The 19078-nt window shown below is 35.5% G+C and overlaps 1 protein-coding gene across 1 annotated transcript in view; it reads right to left on the reverse strand.

The window, feature by feature from the left end:
- Positions 1 to 1135: 1135 nt before the first annotated feature.
- Positions 1136 to 19078, reverse strand: part of LOC112028745 (disease resistance protein Roq1) — a 19858-nt gene continuing 1915 nt past the window's right edge. The window contains exons 2-9 of the mRNA XM_065781796.1: positions 14984 to 15315; positions 14613 to 14727; positions 5907 to 6996; positions 5509 to 5790; positions 2963 to 5393; positions 2647 to 2861; positions 2362 to 2527; positions 1136 to 1531 (exon numbers count right to left, since the gene is read on the reverse strand). Coding sequence (XP_065637868.1) covers positions 3765 to 5393; positions 5509 to 5790; positions 5907 to 6996; positions 14613 to 14727; positions 14984 to 15315 — 3448 coding nt within the window. The 3' untranslated portion in view covers positions 1136 to 1531; positions 2362 to 2527; positions 2647 to 2861; positions 2963 to 3764. The remainder of the gene's footprint in view (positions 1532 to 2361; positions 2528 to 2646; positions 2862 to 2962; positions 5394 to 5508; positions 5791 to 5906; positions 6997 to 14612; positions 14728 to 14983; positions 15316 to 19078) is intronic.

Consider the following 19078-nt stretch of genomic DNA (forward strand, 5'->3'; position numbering starts at 1 on the left):
ATCACCACTTTTATTTAAATAATCATTTCTCTCAATTTTTTTATTATTTCCTCAACTAACCCTTATTATACACGCGCGCTCTCTCTCCCTCTCAACCCATTTTTTCTGATTTTGCTCTCTCTCTCTCTCAGCCCATCTCTCTACCCATAACCCATCTCCATACCCATTTCTGAAGCAGCTCTACCTCTCGGTCCATACCGCTCCACAGCTCCGATCCACAGCTCCCACGAGCTCCGATCCACAGCTCCGCACCACCACTTCGATCCACGCTCCGATCCAAGCTCCCACACGCTCCGATCCACAGCGCCGAACCACCGCTCCGATCCAAGCTCCCACACGCTCCGATCCACAGCGCCAAACCACCGCTCCGATCCAAGCTCCCACGAGCTCCGATCCACAACTACGAACCATCGCCGATCTGAAATTTCCATCTGAAACTCCAATCCAAGCACGGCGCCGATCTGAAACTCCGATCCAAGCACGGCGAGAAGAACTCCGATCCAAGCACAACGAGAAGAATGCCGATCCAAGCGCTCCGATCCAAGCACGCCGATCCGCCACAAGCGCCGATCCACTCTCTTTGTCTCCATTGGTGTGTCTGTGTGTGGGTGTGTTTGGTTTTGTGGTATCTGTGGGTTATTTTGTTGTTGATATTGTTGTTGATTTTGTGGTGGTTGATTTTTTATTTTGTCTGTGGGAGTGTGTATCGGAGGAAGAAGATGATGAGGGGTTGGTTGTGCAGATGGAGAAGAGAGAGAAAAAAAGGAGCGAATGAGGAAGTTTTTGTATTATAGATGATTATCCACATGCTGATGCGAATGCTCTTAGCCTAGCGTTTTTGTGGGGCTTTTGTGATAAACCCTGTTTGTAATATAAAAAAAAAGGCAAAACTGATTAATGCCATCCTAATAGCAGGGAAAAATTACTTTTTTATTTTATTTTATAAATGTAATATGACGTGGTGATACAAATGTTAGTTGACCAAAAAAAAAAAAAAAAAAAAAAAAATAGACGTGGTGATACAAATGTTAGTTGACCAAAAAAAAAAAAAAAAAAAAAAAAATTTATTTGGGCTGTTAGCCACATCAGCATTTTTCATCTAACACTTAACAGTAGAGATCAAATTGACACGACATTAAAAATGTTAGGAATCAAATTGATAAAATTAAAAGGTTAGGGACCAAATTGAAATATGGTGTAAAGAATAGGGACCAATGTTATACACACACACATACATAGACACATTAAAACATAGCATGTGATGGTTCTGTATGGCTCCATCAGCTCGTAATCTCCACCAGACAGATGCAACCAGTAAAAGTTCCTAGATAAAATGCCATGGTCTGAAGTAGACGGGCTTTGGATTTTTAGACTTCGGCTGATACTTCATCCCAGCACTATGTTTTTTTTTTTTTTTGTCTGGAGCAGAGAGTTTTTAGAAAACTTTGCAGTACGAACAGGCACCTCATAGATCCCAGACTGAAGCTTCAATAGCTATGTTGGATTGTTCCTCTGATGTAGTATTGACAAACTGCTTATGAAAGGATCAGAAAACAATTGCACAATTACATATCATCTCTAGATTGGGTAACTTTTAATAGCATAAAGTTCGAGAAATATCTTCCAGTTAGATGCGTTAGTTTCTTATGTCCTCTTCTGAAACATTAATTTGGTTTAGGAAACACAAAAGAAAATCAACTATGAGTATAATTGCCAGATTTTTATTATTATTATTATTAACCTTTGTATTTATTCTTATTAAATAAATAATCTGTCCGAACGAAATTCAGTTTCATTTATTGAACTTGAGCGATTTGTCCAGCTCAATATGTGTTCTATGAAGATATCCCATCAAATAAATAAATATTTATTTTGTTATTGTTTCTCAAGTAAATCATATATTCTATATATTTATCATAAAATGTGCAACATGCCTTTAACTATTATAAATTATAAAGATCCAAATTAGTGTGAGGTAGATAAAATGTTTTCTAACTGTACTGATCTATATATATATATATATATATAGACGCAATACTGGCATAAATTATGAACTTCTAATAATTAATATTGGGAAAAGATGAGCGTGGCAATTACTTCAACCAAATGATGTACCTCACCCTAATAATAAACTTTGTATGGAGATTTTTTCTACTTTCTAGTATTAGGCTAGTTAATTATTGTGGAAAAGCCTGCTAAGTGGTATTATATGTTCTCTTTTATCAGGAGAATCAAGTTTCTAATCCCCTCTCTCGTTGCTTTTTTATTATTTTTTTTTGGAAGTATTATTGTTGTAACTATAATTTTTTTTTTCCTTAAAACGAAAAATATTATGGAAAAGATCGAATATATACAACTCACCATGAGGATTCATAATCTATCTTGATCCCTAGGAGTTGGCTGAGTGGTTCTTAAGGCTTCGTGATATTCGTGGAATTGTGCGTTCAAAACTTCTTGTCAGCATCTTATGGGCCACCTCATATGAGATTTCTCAATGTAATAACTTGGTGCGTGTGAACCGGGAGAGCTGCAAGAAAAAAATCAATCTTGAAACTTTGGGATTGAGGAATTGTTGTTATTTCAGAAACAAAGATACAGGAATGGAAATCAAATCAAAGTATGTGAAAGCAATTATCTCAAACTTACCAGCGTAAAGGGAGCTTTCTAAGGTAGTTCATGCAATTGGATTTGGATGTGTAGCGGTAAGGTTGGAACAATTGCCATTGGATATAGAGGGATTTAATTACATCGTGTCCTAGCAATGCGACAGTTATTCCTTACCCGGAGTCCAATAACTTGCATCATATTCAGTATGGCCCCAGTCACAGATCAAAAAGGAAAAGAAATTCAAGTATACCAGCCTGATCGGTAAGATGGAGAAAGATGCAGCAGCTTATAGTTTAGCAATTAGCAACAAAAAAAAGAAAAGAAAAGAATGAGATGGAGATAGATGGCGACTTACAAAAGTTTATTAGGCTTCCAAATTCATCAAAGCTCCCACTTTCACGAGGATTCCTCACTATTTTTTTTTTTTAATAAAAATTATTTATATATTTTGCAATCACGGATTCCTGACAATCAGAGTGATCATCAACGCCATAAATTCCCAAACCAATTTCCCAAACGCGGCATTCTATTAGGGCGCCATATCCTCTTTGTGCCTGTCATGCCATTAGAGCTACCCTCTCCACTAGGTCCAGCCCCATCATTTGAGCTTTCTCCACGAAGTTCATTAGAGCTACCTTCTCCACTAGGTCCAGCTCCATCATAGTTACCATCATGGCTTGGTTCAACTCTAGAGCTTCCATCTGCCGGTACCTCTGAGTTTAGATGATTATCATAGAAAACGAAATCCATCTCGTTGGTTTTGCTGAGATCTTCAATGTCTTGCTTAAATACAAAATGGGCCCTGCAGTTCGTAACCATCAAGCCTGTACCTTCTGTTTGAAATTCAATTTGAAAATAAAATCCATTCTCCCCAAGTTCGAAATTATCGAAGAATTCTCTGCGTACATAAATCAGCCAAAGGTGTCTTGATTCAACCGGACCAAAATTTTCGGGAGAGGGAAATTTTCGGGTGTAGACCATGAATCTGTCAGATCCACTTTTTGGATGCAACGGAATGGAACAAGAAAGCATATGTCTCGTTCTATCATGAGATCCACTATCAAACAAACCACCTAGGCCAGAGGGAAGATGCTCAAAAGCAGCGCCCATTCCAATTGCCAAACATTTCTCATCAAAATTGGGAGGCACTTGCAGAGTCACTGAAGCCCCTGCACTTTGATGGCTAAACCATTTTGGAAATTTTCTTCCAGGAACAACGAGATCATAACTCTTTGTTCCTGAGAAGTCATAATAACAAAGTTCCTGAAACATAAAAAACATGATGTTTGAGAGAGAGAGAGATAGAGAGAGAGAGAGAGAACCTGAAAGTAACATGATAGCAATGTTAAAAACTTGTCACTGAAGCCTTGATTGTCAGCCAATTTGAAGCAATTGAGAAGATATACATTCGGCTCAAAAAAGCTTTCCTGTTTTAATTGATTAGGTAATGTTTCTAGTGAGGTACAACCATTTGCCCAAATACTTCGAGTAGATAATGGAATTTGTGGCAAAGATCGAAGACTAGTGCAATTCTCAATATATATAACTTTCAACTTGGATAGCCGAATGATGCTTTCAGGTAAACAAACAAAATTATTTTCGCTTAGATTTAGATTTTCTAGGAGGTGCAAGCTGTCAATATCATTAGGTACTGCTCGAAGATTGCAATCCCTTAATTCCAGTTTGACTAAAGAACGCAAACAAGATAGGGAGGGCAATTCCAAACGCACAGGATTTGGACTCTGTGTAGACAATGTCCCTTCACATCCATGAAAACATAGTACTTCGAGATTTTTTATGAGAAAGATGGAGGAAGGTGGCTCTCTCACAGCAGTTCCAATTTCTAGCTTCTTTAGGCCTATGAGATTCCCAATGTTCTCCGGCAAATCTTCAAGTTTTGAACAGCCAGATAGAAAGAGAGTTTTAATATTTGTTATATTACAAGTGGCATTTGGAATACTCAGAAGCTCCTTACAATCGCTTAGATTCAATGAAGTAAGATTAGATAAATGCTCCAATGATGATGGTAGTTCTCTTATGGCAGTTTTATTCACATCTAGCTCCTTCAAGCCTGTGAGATTCCCCAAGTTCTTTGGCAATCTGTGAAGTGTTGAGCAACCAGATAGAATGGGCTCTTTTAGATATGTCATACTACAAATGGTATCTGGGAGACTTAAAAGGTCCTTGCAATCACTTAAATTCAATGACGTCAGGCGAGTTAAATGCTCCACTGATGATGGTAGTTCACTTATAGCAATTCCAATCACTCCCAGGTTATCTAGGCATACAAGATTCCCTAGATTCGTTGGCAATTTGTTAAGTCTTGAGCAACCAGATAAAGTGAGCGTTGTTAGAGACGTCAAACAACAAATGGTATCAGGAAGACTTAAAAGGAATTTGCAGTCTCTCAGACTCAATAGAGTAAGGTCAGTTAAATGCTTTATTGACAACGGTAGTCCTTCTATAGCAGTCCCAGCCAAATCAAGGAGTGGTAAACGTGACATATTTCCCACAATCTCTGGAAAATTCTTCAACCTCAAACAACCATTAAGATCAATAACAAGACATTCTGAGTTGATCTTGCATGGAAGACTTTTAAGACATACACAACCATCCAGATCCAATAAAATAAGTTTTTCAAGATATCCGAGTGAAGTGTGAATCTTAGACAAACTTGTACAGCCTTTAAGAATTAGCTTCTCAAGATTTGGGACTTCGGTGAGGTCGGGGATCTTGATCAAGTCCTTGGAGTAACTGAGATCGATGTGTTTTAACATCTTTGAACTCTGTTTATATATATATATATATATATAAAGTAAATAAAGAAAATTAGACCATTTTGAACATAATGTTTATATTAAGAAAAAAAAAAGCACGTTGTTGCATTAGTGGAAATCTTACCTTAATTCCCTTCCATAGTTGCTTTAAACTACCGGCATGCATAATGAGTTCAATGAGTTTATTTGGATGGAAACTTTCTGGCAAGGATTTCAAAGGATAATTAGCCCAGTTCATAAAACATAATTCATTAGAAAGATAATCTAGACCTCGGGGAAGGTGGACATGATCGATTTGAAGCAATCTTAAGTTTATCATCTTTGAGAAGACTTTAGCATTCAAGTGTACTTCCTTTTCTTCTATAAAAGATGAGCTAAGGAATATGCCTTTAACTTTTTCTGTTCCCTAGTAACAAAAGAGAGAGATAGAGAGAATAAGCATACTGTTAGATAAGAAACACTTAGTTGTATTGCCCAAATATATAAGATAAGAAAACCTAAGAAGTGGTATAGTGAACTTACTGTATCATGTTTCAGTACATGAAATATATCATCACTAAGCCACAACCTACTACGTTGACCGTGCTCATCAGGGTATTTACGACGAACAATTTCCCTACCAAAATCTTGTAGTGTATCATGGATCCACAAGTTTCCAAAACGTGAGACTTCTATGAGAGATTTTTCCACAAGAACATCTATTTCTATGCTCGTTTGTAGTATATTTGCTACCCAATCTTTGTTGAACCCATTGAAGAAACAAGCAATATCTAAAAACACGTTTTTCTGTTTAGAATATAAGCCATTAAAACTGATTTCAAAAACACCCATCAATTGACTTGGAGGATCTTCTTTCAGATTATCTAGGATATCTTTCCAATCAACTGGTTCTCTTTTCATCAAGTTAGCACCCAAAACTTTAAGAGCTAAAGGAAGTCCATCAGCATAGTGAATAAAATTTTGGGACATTTTCATGAAATCTTTTGGAGGATAGTCCTTCTTGAAGACTTCCCTACTAAAGAGTTTAAGAGCTTCATTCTCCTCCAGTTTCATAATGTTGTATATTTCAGCTTTAGTCATACCATGTTTGATCAATAGATGCTTATCTCTGGTTGTTATAATGATTCTACTCCCTTGACCAAACCAATCTCTCTTGCCTGCTAATGCATTTAATTGGTCAAGTTGATCCACATCATCAAGAGTGATAAGAACCTTTTTCTTACATAATCTATCCTTTATCATATTGATTCCCCACGGAATGTCCCGTATTTGGATGTCGCTTTCAATCAAGATATCATCAAGAAGTTGTTTTTGTAGAGAAATTAGACCATTTTTACAACTTTCTTCTCTAACATTGCCAATAAAGCTACTGGCATCAAAATGATAATGAATCCTTTGATGAAGGACTCGTGCTAGGGTTGTTTTACCCATTCCACCCATTCCCCAAATTCCTATAAAACGTACATCTTCCAACCCAATGCCTAAATATGAATTTTTTATTTCTGTCACACGAGAGTCCAATCCAACACAATCCTCGTGAACATTTGAGTATATAGAATTCAATTGACCATATATCTTCCTGACAATCTCTTCAATAACTGGTGACTCGCTCCTACAAAGAGGAATATTGAACAAAAAATTTATTGAGTCAGAAAAAGAGGCAAAAGGCTCAGAGAAAAATACTTCATAAATTTCAATTTAATTACTATAGAAAAGGGAATTCTGTTCTCAAAAAAGAAAAAAAAAAAAGGAATTCTAAATATCAATATAGGAAGAAAGAAAGAAAGAAAGAAAAATAAAGAAAAAAACAAACAGACCAAACAAAATTTGCACTGCATAGTTGGGCATCTGGACTTATCATTTGCGAAGTGGCCTTTGTTTGGAATGGTTGAAAAGAAACAATTGCCTTTTTGAATCTGAAATTAACAGCCTTCAATAAAGCTTCGGATAGATAGCATTATTTCAGTTTTAATATGATTCATAATTTTTTTTTTTTTAACTATTTCTAGTTCTTTTCTTTGTAGCATGTCATATTATATTAAGTATAGGCTTGTAGCTTCACTATTTTTCTAATTCAGCTTTAGGAATTCTTTAAGCTTTCGTTGGTAGGAGAATTTTTTCTCTACAAAAAAATTGAGCTGTAAGTGATGACGAAGATGATGCCAATAATTTATTTAAATGTAAAAGGAAAAAAAGAGGGGCAAATTTCACTTTAAAGATTATTGAGTTCATTCGTAAGTGATGACAATTGAGAAAGATGATGCCAATCATTTATTTAAATGGAAAAAGGAAAATGATGGAAAAAAGGGGGCAAATTTCACTTTGAACCCTATAAATTAGGGAGAGTCCAAATTAAATCACATATTATCAAAAGTATCAAATTAAACATTGAACTTTTGAAAGTAAACAAATTTATTTTAATTTTGAAAAACAAGTAACAAGTAACAAGCACTTATCTTCACCACAAGTATAAGTGTTTGTAGGGTAACCATTACACTAAGGGTGTGCGGGTAGTTATTTTCACATATTTTATAAGAAAAAATAGAAATAATAAAGTATAAAAAAGACATTAAAGTTACAGTTAATCTTTCAAGTATTTTAGTTATAAAGAGAATTGAGCTGTAGTTTCTCCAAAAAAAAGAAAAAAAAAAAGATTTTTTTTTTTTTCTCTTAACTCGACACATAATCAGTATTAATAAATGCTAATTATTTTATTATAATAAAAACTAATATAAAATTCCGATAAAAAAAAACTAATATAAAAATTTTATTATTTTATTGGTAGGTATCATAATAATAGCTATTTATTAGCTATTTATTATCAGATCAAGACACAAATTGGTTTTTTATGTAGACGGAGATTGAAACCCAAATATCTTATTCAACTATCATAAACTTCTCTCTCAAAAAAAAAAAAAAAAAACTATCAGAAACTTTACCAGTTGAACTAACTGGAACCCACGTATCATAAACGTTTTTAATAGAGCTAATTCTTAAAAAATGTATTTAGATCCACTAGTTTTCCATTCCTAACAAAAACCAAGCATTAAGCCGTCATATTGGACAATTAAAGTAAACTTATGGGCCCGTAAGTTTCCTTTAATTGTCCGATATGACAACCACCCAGGTGGGAGTTCCAGCTCTTGAGCTGGTTCCCTATTAATTCAGTTAGATCACTGGTTTCAAAACTATGGTTATTTTCCCAACCAACCCAAATATGACATACTTCTCTCTCTCTCCATAGACTCCATTTTTCTGTTTTTATACCAAAGAGAGTAAATTTAACTCCATTAGAATTTGAACCTTAAAGATCAGTTCATACAAGATCCAAGGACGGGTATGTTAGAAATTGTCTCAAATTCCTAATTGGGTTTGGTTTGGGTTTCCTTGGTGTGAAAAAAAAGTCTATTCCTTGTTCACTAATGATGGTATTCCTTGTCCACCAACAAAAGTATTCCATGCCTTGTATTGGAATAAGATTTGCATGGTAAAGATCTAAATCACAAGTCCTTGTAAAGTCATAAATCCTAGTTCATGGTCAATGGTGAAATTAGGCATTTCATTCATGAAGACTATAACATATCAATTTGATGATTTGTCTTGATCACAGAAGTATAGACTTTTGATTGATATGTTTTTGTGTTAAGTGTGTAAGTACACCTAACTGGACCGTTGTAAGATTTATTGTTCTATTAACTACTGTCACCTAAATTAAACAATGAATTTCATAACTGCTATTTACATAGACTCTCAATTTTAAGAGAATGGTGAACTCAAACATGAAATGTTGGTTGCTTCGATCGATACCAGAGTGAGATATTGCACGGTCAAAACCTTTGCCTGTTAGGTAATCGTATGTAGTTTTGTGGGAATACACATTCTCTAGATAAAATCCATAATCTTTTTCTAAAGACACAAAACATCTTCTTGAGATAAGTTTATTGGGAATTGATCATTCAAAGTGTTTGGCCCAACCAATTTAGTAAAGAGTTACTAAAGTTTATATTTAATGAAATTAAATTTCATAAATATATGTAATTGAAATATTTAACTTGGGACTCAAGGAAATAAGATGTAGTGATTTACGAAGTGACAGTAACTTTTATGATTTTGTTTCGCTATAGATTATTTTATAAGGGGGTCGAATATTAATAATAGAGCCTTGGGATAAATATTTTATTAATAAAATTTAGGGTGCAATTATATTTTAGTAGTCGAATAAAATATAAATAGTAAGTCTGAGCTTGTCAAGAGTTGACAAAAGGTCCAAAACTCATTAAAGCTATTGATTTCTAACATCATGGAAGTAGATCTTGTTTTGTATGAGATAAAAACGGCTTTCTAGCAAATATATCGTACAATGCCATAATAAGGTACCAAATAATCGTATGTAGCAAATATATCGTACATAAAAAGAGTTTCATCCGCGAAGTGCTTACAAAGATAAATTTGTCGCAAAATCTTCTCGACCTTATTATGAGCTGTGTGAGCTCTAGCTCCTCATCAATTCTTTTTAATGGGTGGAGTCTTGAGCCTTTCCTGCCATCTAGGGGAATCAGACAGGGTGATCCTTTGTTGCCATATTTGTTTATCCTTTGTATGGAATATTTGGAGCAGCTCATAGAGGAGAAATGTGGCCAGAAGCTTTGGAATCTGGTCAAAACCTCCCAAGGTGGTATAGCCTTCTCCCACCTAATGTTTGTAGATGATATTATGCTTTTTGCTAAGGCAAATCAAATTAATTGCTCAACTATTAGGGAAGTCCTAGATGAGTTTTGCAACAAAACTGGTTAGACTATCAGTGTGGCTAAGTCTCGGGTATACTTTTCGCCAAATATAGACAGGGAAGCAAGGGAGTCATTTTGTGATATGTTGGGTTTTGCCTCCACCTCTAATATTGGTAAGTACCTTGGAATCCCTATTATGCATCTTGGCTCATCCTCTCTGGATTTCAACTTCATCTTGGATAGAGTCAAGAACAAACTTGCTGGATGGAAGGCTAATCTCCTTTCTCGGCGGGTCGGGCTGTCCTTATTCAGGCTTCGTCCTCTACGATCCCTGCCTATGTTATGCAATGTAATCTCCTCCCAACCAGAATTTTAGAGGGCATCGATCGAGTAAATAGGAGCTTTTTGTGGGGTTCATCAGAATTGGCAAGGAAAGTTCACTGGGTGGGTTGGGAGAAGGTGACCCAACCAAAAGTTGAAGGTGGGCTCGGTCTGCAAAGTGCTAAAGGGAGAAATTTAGCGATGCTAATCAAGTTGAATTGGAGGTTTCACACGGAAAGTGAGAGTTTATGGGCGTGAGTTCTTAAAGCCAAGTACTGCACAAACCGAAGACTAAACTCGAGGAATCCTAATAGCTTGCCAAGGTCTCAAATTTGGAGGGGTATGAATAAAGGTGCGGAGCTATTTCAGCAAGGAGTTACATGGGCGATTGGGAAAGACAGTAACCTGAGTTTTTGGTATGATGCTTGGACAAAAAATGGCTCCCTAAGACAGCAAGTTCAAGGTACTCTGCCTAGGGGGGTAGCGGAGTGGAAAGTTAAGGATATAGCATCCTCAGAGGGGTGGAGGTGGGATCATATCCCCTTTGATTTTCCTTCCTCACTCAAGCTGGAAATTCAAGCCATTCCTTTTGCCTTAGCTTCTTTGAGTAGAGATAAAATTTTGTGGAAGGAGTCTCCTCGTGGGGAGTTTAATCTGAAAAGTGCTTACAAAATGGCCTATGGATTGAATCCAAACTCAGACTTTAGTGGACAATGGATTTGGAAGCTTCATACTCTCCCAAAAATTCATTTTTTTCTTTGGAAGTGTGTTCACAACAGTATTGGGGTTAATGGATGTTTATCTGCTAGGGGAATGGCGGTTGATGCCCGGTGTCCTCGATGTCTGAAAGAAACTGAGACTATTACTCACGCTCTTCGTAACTGCGATTTGGTTAGGCCGGTGTGGAATAAGTTGGGAGCGGGGGGTTTTGATAGGGATTTCTTTGTATCAGACCTGGGCAATTGGTTGGCAACAAATGGCAAGGCTGGAAAAGCTACGGATGAAAATCAACCTCCTTGGAAAATCATTTTCTCCTTTGCTGTATGGATTATCTGGAAAAATCGGAACCAATATGTGTTTAATAATAAGGCACAGAACCCTCACATTGCAAAAGATATTATGAGCAACTCTGTGGAATACTACTTTTGTGCCTATCCAAAGAAAGGAAAACCTTATACGGTGATTAAACAAGTTTATTGGGATAAACCTGCAGTAGGGTGGATGAAGCTAAATACAGATGGGTCGTCATTGGGCAACCCAGGGCTAGCTGGTGGAGGTGGTGTCATTCAGGATTGGACTGGCAGATGGATTGTTGGTTTTTCCAAGAATATTGGCATTGCTTCGAGCCTTATGGCTAAACTGTGGGCTATTCGGGATGGACTTATGCTTTGTGTGGAGAGGAATCTGGATATGGTGGAGATCGAAATGGATGCGAAGGCTGTTGTGGATATGTTAGGAAATCCCCAGTATTGTAATAGATCGATTTCTTCCCCCCTTGAGGACTATAGGAAACTGATCTATGAAATCCCTCAATTTCGGGTGAAGCATTGTTACCGTGAAGCCAATAGTTGCGCAGACTTCATGGCGAGGAAAGGGATGTTTCAAGACCAGAATTTCATTGTTTTCGAGAACCCCCCTGAGGATATGGCTGGTGTTGTTGAGAATGATCTTTCTGGGGGTAGTGTGGCTAGGCGCTGTACTGAGATGAGTTTTTGTTTGTAGTTTTCTTTAGTGTATTCCTTCTGACCAAAAACTAAAAAAAATACAAAATACAAAAAAGAAAGAAAGAGAACATAGAAAAAACAAATGGAATTAATTAATGTGGGTCAGCCATAATATTCCAAGGCGGAAAGGCCTAAATAGTTATAATATATGCTTACTAAGTTACTATTGAGTTGAAGACATTGAATTGTATTGTACGTTTTCCTAAAAAAAAAACAAAAAAAAAAAAAAATTGTATTGTATTTATACTAAATCCTGATCTAATCCATGTGTATACTAAATCTTGAAGTAATCCAAAGTTCTAATTAGGGGTGGCAAATGGGCGGGTTGGGTCATAAATGGATTGAGTATGTAATTACTCATTTATCCATTTATGACCTGTTTATATATAAATTAATTATTCATTACCCACCCAACCCATTTAATTAGTAACCCACTCATTTAATCCATTTAACCCAATAATATCTCTAAAACTAGTTGAATACCCTATTGACTTCCAAAATTACCAAAATACCCTTAAATACTCAAAATTACCCAAATACCCCCTACACTTTCAAAATTACCAATATACCTTTGGCTTTGGACATTAAAAAAAAAAAGGACAAAAGTAAAAAAAGGCAGAACAACTAAAAAAGATTCAAGGACCACAAATCTTTAGAATGGAAGCAAATGCACATCAGAATTTGTACGAAATAAGGCACAAACAAACTTATCTAAATAATAATAAAATTAAAATTAAAAAATATATATATCTCACCACTTTGGCGTTGATATTCTTGTTGCCAGTGGTGGGTAGATGTAGAAAGAAGAGGGGTAAAGAAGAGAGAGAAATACACAAATTGAGAGAGGGAATAAGTTTGTTAGGACCACAGGGTTTTTCTGGGTTTCTTTGCGAAGAAGATGAGGTTTTTCCTTATAGTTTTCTTGGCTACCAAACACAGAAGGGAGAAGATTTACATGGCTTTTCCGTTTGATTTTCTCTGCTATCAAACACAGTCATTAATAATTTTTCTTTTTCTTTTTAAATTTATTTCTAAAAAATCAAAGGAAATCGTTGTGGTGTTGTTGATGATCAGAAAAAGGTAGAAAATTCAAAGAATTAAATCTTCAATCAAAGATTAGAAGAGCAAGAAGATCTTCTTTACTGGCAGATAAGATGCGAGAGGAAGAGATGGGGAGGAAAAAGAAAGAAAATACTAAGAGAAAGAGAAAGAGAGACAAGCGTGAGATTAGATTTGTTATTTGGTTACTGAGAAAATTAAAGTTTCGATTTAAATTAAAGTGTTGCTAATACACTTTTGTTTGGTTACTGAGAAAATCAAAGGGAAAGTGTTTAAGGAGAGTGTGACTAATAGTGAGACTGAGGTCAAATGTTTTGGTTTAAGGATGTTATAATGTTTATTTAAGTTTTAGATTTTAGAAAGATTTAGTGGGTTTTGGTGGGTTTATTTAAATTTAAATTTTAGATGGGTTTAGTGGTTATTAGTAAATTTATCCATTTAGACCAAGGGAGTCAATACCGTACCGGAAGCTATACCGGTTTGCCCAGCGATACGGTATATTTCGGATACCGGTCAATACCGGTGTACCGTTTCGGGTTTACCGCTATTTTTTATATTTTTAAATAAATATATATATATATGTATGTGTGTGTATATATATTATAATAAATATAAAAGTTTACCATAAAACATTTCATCAATTCAAAACTAATTATTTATAATTTTAGACTTTAGTATCAATTAAAAGAAAAAAAAACACACAATATAAAAAATAAAAAGCTTAAAAGTTATCATTGCATATTAAAAAAATAAATAATACTAATAAGTTAATGCAAATAAGTTATCATTCTATCCTAACAAAAATTCAAAAAATTACAAAACTTAAAAAAAAAAAAAAAAAAAACCTTTTTTCTGTACCGGCCGGTACGCCCGGTATCGGCCGGTATTGCCCGAAATTGACTGGAATGACCGGTACGGTATCAACTTCCTTGATTTAGACTCATCTAATTAAATAATCAAATGGGTCTTTACCAATTTAATCCAAATATTCAAATGGGTTGGGTTAAGACTTATCCAAATAAGGTGGGTAATGGGTAGATTCATGGATATGGATAAAAATTACCATCTCTAATTCTAATACTCGCAATACAAGTAAAATTAAGAATTCTTTTCTTACACTTAAAGCAAAATAAGAATTATTTGCTAGAATTAGGACTGGATCTTGGTATCTTTTTAATTGTAACACTTTTCTATCTAAATGAATGGAGATATCAAGTTACCCACTTGACAAAAGTTGCCTATTTGAGCTTATTTTAATTCTATCTAATATACAGGGGAAATTAATTGAAAATTTCTCCAATTCGACTAGAAAATTATAGAAAGAAATGTGCAAACAAGTAACCATAAATTACAACCATTAACATCATTCTCCAAAAGTTTTCAGAAGAAATTCTTACCTATTACGTAAATCCCAGCCAGCAATATTCGCAACTTTTTCCAAAGCATATCTCCAGTTCTTCACTTCATCTATCTTATCCTCGAAACGAACACTATGGGTCCATTTGGATACAACTTATTGTTGCTGAAAGTGGCTGAAAACTGATTGTTGCTGAAAACACTGTAGCAAAATAATTTTTAAATGTATAAATAGTATTGTGAGACTCATTTTTAATATTTTTTAATTGTAAGCGGTACATGAACAATACACACACTGTTCATGCACAGTAATTTTTTCTCCAAATAGTCAATAAGTCCGGCTGAAAAAAAAAAAAAAAAAAAAAACACAAAACACAACTCTACAATGAGTGAGAAGAAGTGGTATCCAAACCCTCTCTATGTTCAGCAAAGGCTTCTTCAAAAACCCCATTCAAATGTCGCACATCACTTGGAGCCACTTCGTGAAAAACAGGCAAAATTGTCAGCCCTGTCTTTTTCATGCACTCGATAATTTTTGCAAGTTCAATCAAGTACCAGCTTGATGAAGCATAATCTTTTGATAGAATTACAATAGCAAATCTTGATTCTTCTATTACTTTAAACAGTTCAGACTTAATAGTTGTTCCTTGTTGAAGTTTTTCATCATCTTTAAAGGTATGTATGCCTTTATTCTTTAACGCAGTATATAGATGACCTGTAAAATTATTGCGGGTATCCTCACCTCTAAAATTGAGAAAGACATCTTATGTGTATCCAAAAGTAGAAGAAGATGGAAAAGATGAAGAGGTACTTCCCGTGCCGAACTCCATCAGAAATATATATTGGTAAATCTGGAAACACAATAATGATATGTATCAGAAATATATTCAAACAAATGATGATGAAAAAACAAAAAACACAAAGAAAATAAATTAAGAAAGAAAAGATTTGATGTGAATTTTTTTTTTTTTTTTGGTTAATTTCAAAAAGGAGAAGAGATAAGATCTGCTCGAAAATTGACTCTTACATGTTTAGGAAACTGCAGAAGTTAACTGAATAGCTCAAGAAGTCTCTTCAAAAAACGGAATTCAGTTTCTATATTGTGTCCTGCTAAAAGGAATGAATGGATACTGTTGTTTGTAAGTGAGAGAGGAAAAGGCATTCACACGGCATCTGCTTGAAACCAGATCAACCAGGAATTCAGTTTCTTTTGTGTCTGAGTCTATGGCTGGCTGAATGTTTGTTTATTTTTGAGAAACAGGCTGGCAATGTAATGGTGAAGTGCTGTACAGCTGTACATCATTTCAAATATAATATAAAATTATATAATAATTTTGTTTTTATTTTGTAGATCTTTTGTTTTTAATTTTGGTTAATTTACGGTTTTACCCTCATTTTTAATGTTTTTAGAATAAGGATAAACTAATTAAATTAAGGATATTTTTAGAAATTAAAATGCCAATAACTAACTTTTTGAACCTTTTTAATATGTTGAGATAAAGAATGCTGAGTTTTTTTTTTTTTTTTTGAGAAACTGAATATTGAGTAGTGGTTTGACATTTTTTATATTTTTCATAAAAATGGTATCAAAATTTTTCTAAAATAATCTATTAATAAATACTCTAAAAGCATCAATTAATCAAATAATAGCAAGGAAGTCAATTTCGTACCGTACTGGCCAGTAAACCAGTATAAATACCCTTTGTTTTGTACAAAAAAAAATATTGGCCATACCGGCCGCATATCGGCCATACCAAAGAATATCAATCATTTCGGACGGAAAGTAAAAACCAACCGATACAAAAAGCTTCTTAAAATTAAAATTTAAAAAAAAAAAACACAAAACACAAAACAAAACATAAAAGTACCAAATGGCTCACGTCGCCTACAGGCTCAACATCACTTTGTTAGTTGTCGTTAACATTTAGTTGGTTTTCCTTCGTCTTACTCCTTTAGCTTCATCCATTCACTTCCCTTCTTTTCTTTTTCTTTTTCTTTTTTCTCTTCTTCTTATCTGTTGTTTAGACTACAACTGCACGCCCCTTGGTCCTTTTGTTTTGTGGGGTTCTTGTAGTCTTATTTTGTGTGTACTGACACCATACGGGTAGACATTGATATTTGAGTTGATGAGTATCAGGCACTAGTAGCAAATCAAAGGACCTACTAGCTAGAATTTGAAGTTGTATTTTATTGGTTTATGTCTTGTCTATGGGCTCAGGCCTACTAGCTATAATTTTGAGTTGTATTTTATTGGTTTATGTCTTATCGATGGCTCAGGCTAGCTAATCAGCCTAGTACAGCCCATAGACCCTATTATACTTACATTACTTTTCCTTTAATAAAATGATTCTACTTTTTTGATGTCAAAAAAAAAAAATTTGAAATTTCAATGACATCTTTTATTTCAAATTTTCAACTATTGTCGCTCACTAGTTTTATATTTTTATTAATTAATAGGCTGATATGTGAGCTAGAGATAAACAATAAGTGAAATATTATATGAATATAAATTTAAGTGCTCATAATAAATTATTATTATGCGAACTTTAACTACTAAACATATAAATATGTGCTCTAGAATAGAGATTTTGTGTGTGTATATATATATTAAATATATAAAATAGCGGTAAACTCAAAACGGTACACCGGTATTGACCGGTACCTGAAATATATTGTACCGATGGCCAAACTGGTACAACCTCCAGTACGGAATTGACTTCCTTGATATATATATATATATATATATTCCACGAAATTAAGTTCCAAAATATGGTAGAAAGAGGTGTTTCCTTGACTCTATCACCGAGTGGCAGTCAATATTGTTCTGCTTAATCCCAATTTTATGGCCACATATTTTTCGAGCTAAGGAATGATAAATCCAAATTTTGTTTCATCCAAGGAAAAATAATCTTTTTTTTCAACAATGTTTCATTTGATTCAATAGCATTCCATTAAATATTGATATTTTATAATTGGAGGTTTTGAGATAGCAAGAAATGCTAAAAATCCTAAGTTATAAGTTGTTTTTAGTAGGCAAAAAAATAATTTTAACAGTAAACTCATATTGAAACCTGTAGGGACTCAGTTTGGATTGACCCTGAGTACGAATGGGTTTTCAGCCCAATCAAGCCTAAACAATAAATTTATAGAGAGTGGGTTAAAGGTTTAGGCGCTGGCCGTCAATCACCAAGCATGAACTTTCTTTATAAAAAATACTAAGAGTTTCTTTACAAATGGGGGAATGCTCCTCGGCCTGTGGCCGAGGAGGCCTTTTTGTTTATATAGTCTTCATCTTCCTATCTCCTTCGTCCATCTGTTGATCATCCATTTGCCTCTCTTCTGGTCGTCTGTCCCATCAGAGGCCTTATCAGTACTCAAGTGGTTCACTCTGACCAACGTTGCCCTGCTAAGGGGTTATATCCCCATTAATGCAGCCAGAGGGGTTAGGTGAATGCATTAAGTGCGAATGTGACAGCTTGCTCTGAGCTTATCCCCTCCAAAAATTATCCTTAGAATGTCGAGGACGAACAGGTCCTCGGCGTGGGTCACAAAAGAGGCTCTGTCTAACCTAGCCTTGGCTGGTCAGTCCTCCTCGGCGTTGGCCTTGGGCCTACTATCCGATGGGCCGAGGCTATCAGGCCCACGGGCCCCACAATAGCCCCTCAAAACCCTGCTGCACGTTCCCTCGGACGGGGAGGAGAGGTTATAGCACCAGTTCACATCATGGTGAGTTAGTCTCAGCCCCTTTTCTCATTCAAGATGTCTACGCACCCTAATATCCTAAACACATTCGCGGCACACTGGGTAGGAGACAGGCGAAATGCCTAAGATAATTGAGGGTCACCGGCCTCATAGGATTCTCATCCCTCTTCTACAAAAGCGAATATTGGGATCACAACTTCACCCTCTCTCCTCTTAAGGTACCACTCCCCTTCTTCACAGTACTTCAAACTCACATTATTGGGTATTCCATAGTCGACGATGAATTTGTTCATCATCTCGTCAGACTCAAACAACTTCTTAAACTTACCCATTCCCAAAGATGACTAAAAGTTCTAAGAGAAGAAAAGGAGGAGTAAAATCAAGGAAATTTGAGATCGATAGAAAAAGAAGACTTACAGAAGTATGACGGTACTCTTAGATAGTGTACAAGTCCAACCAGATTCAAATCATACGCGTCAACAATTGTAAGCGCGAAAGTGATGAAATCGAGCGGTTCAAACAAGTACTTATACTCCCCCTTAGGTTCTCCAAATGTAACCGCTTGCTCATAAAAGCAAAAGATCATGCCGTTGAAAGTGGGAAACGTGGTGCCGCCAAAATTTAATGTGGGCACCCATTAAGTCTTGAAACGCTAAAAACGCGCATCGGCAGTCAAAAGCCGCCAGCGTTAGCACAAACTGAAGTGGGCGACTCGTCTAGAGAGCCCGCAGGTATCAAAACCCTCCTCCCCGTCCGAGGGAACGTGCAGCAGGGTTTTGAGGGGCTATTGTGGGGCCCGTGGGCC

This window comes from Quercus suber, unplaced genomic scaffold (genome assembly GCF_002906115.3).
Source record: "Quercus suber isolate HL8 unplaced genomic scaffold, Cork oak 2.0 scaffold_278, whole genome shotgun sequence".
Lineage (NCBI taxonomy): Eukaryota > Viridiplantae > Streptophyta > Magnoliopsida > Fagales > Fagaceae > Quercus > Quercus suber.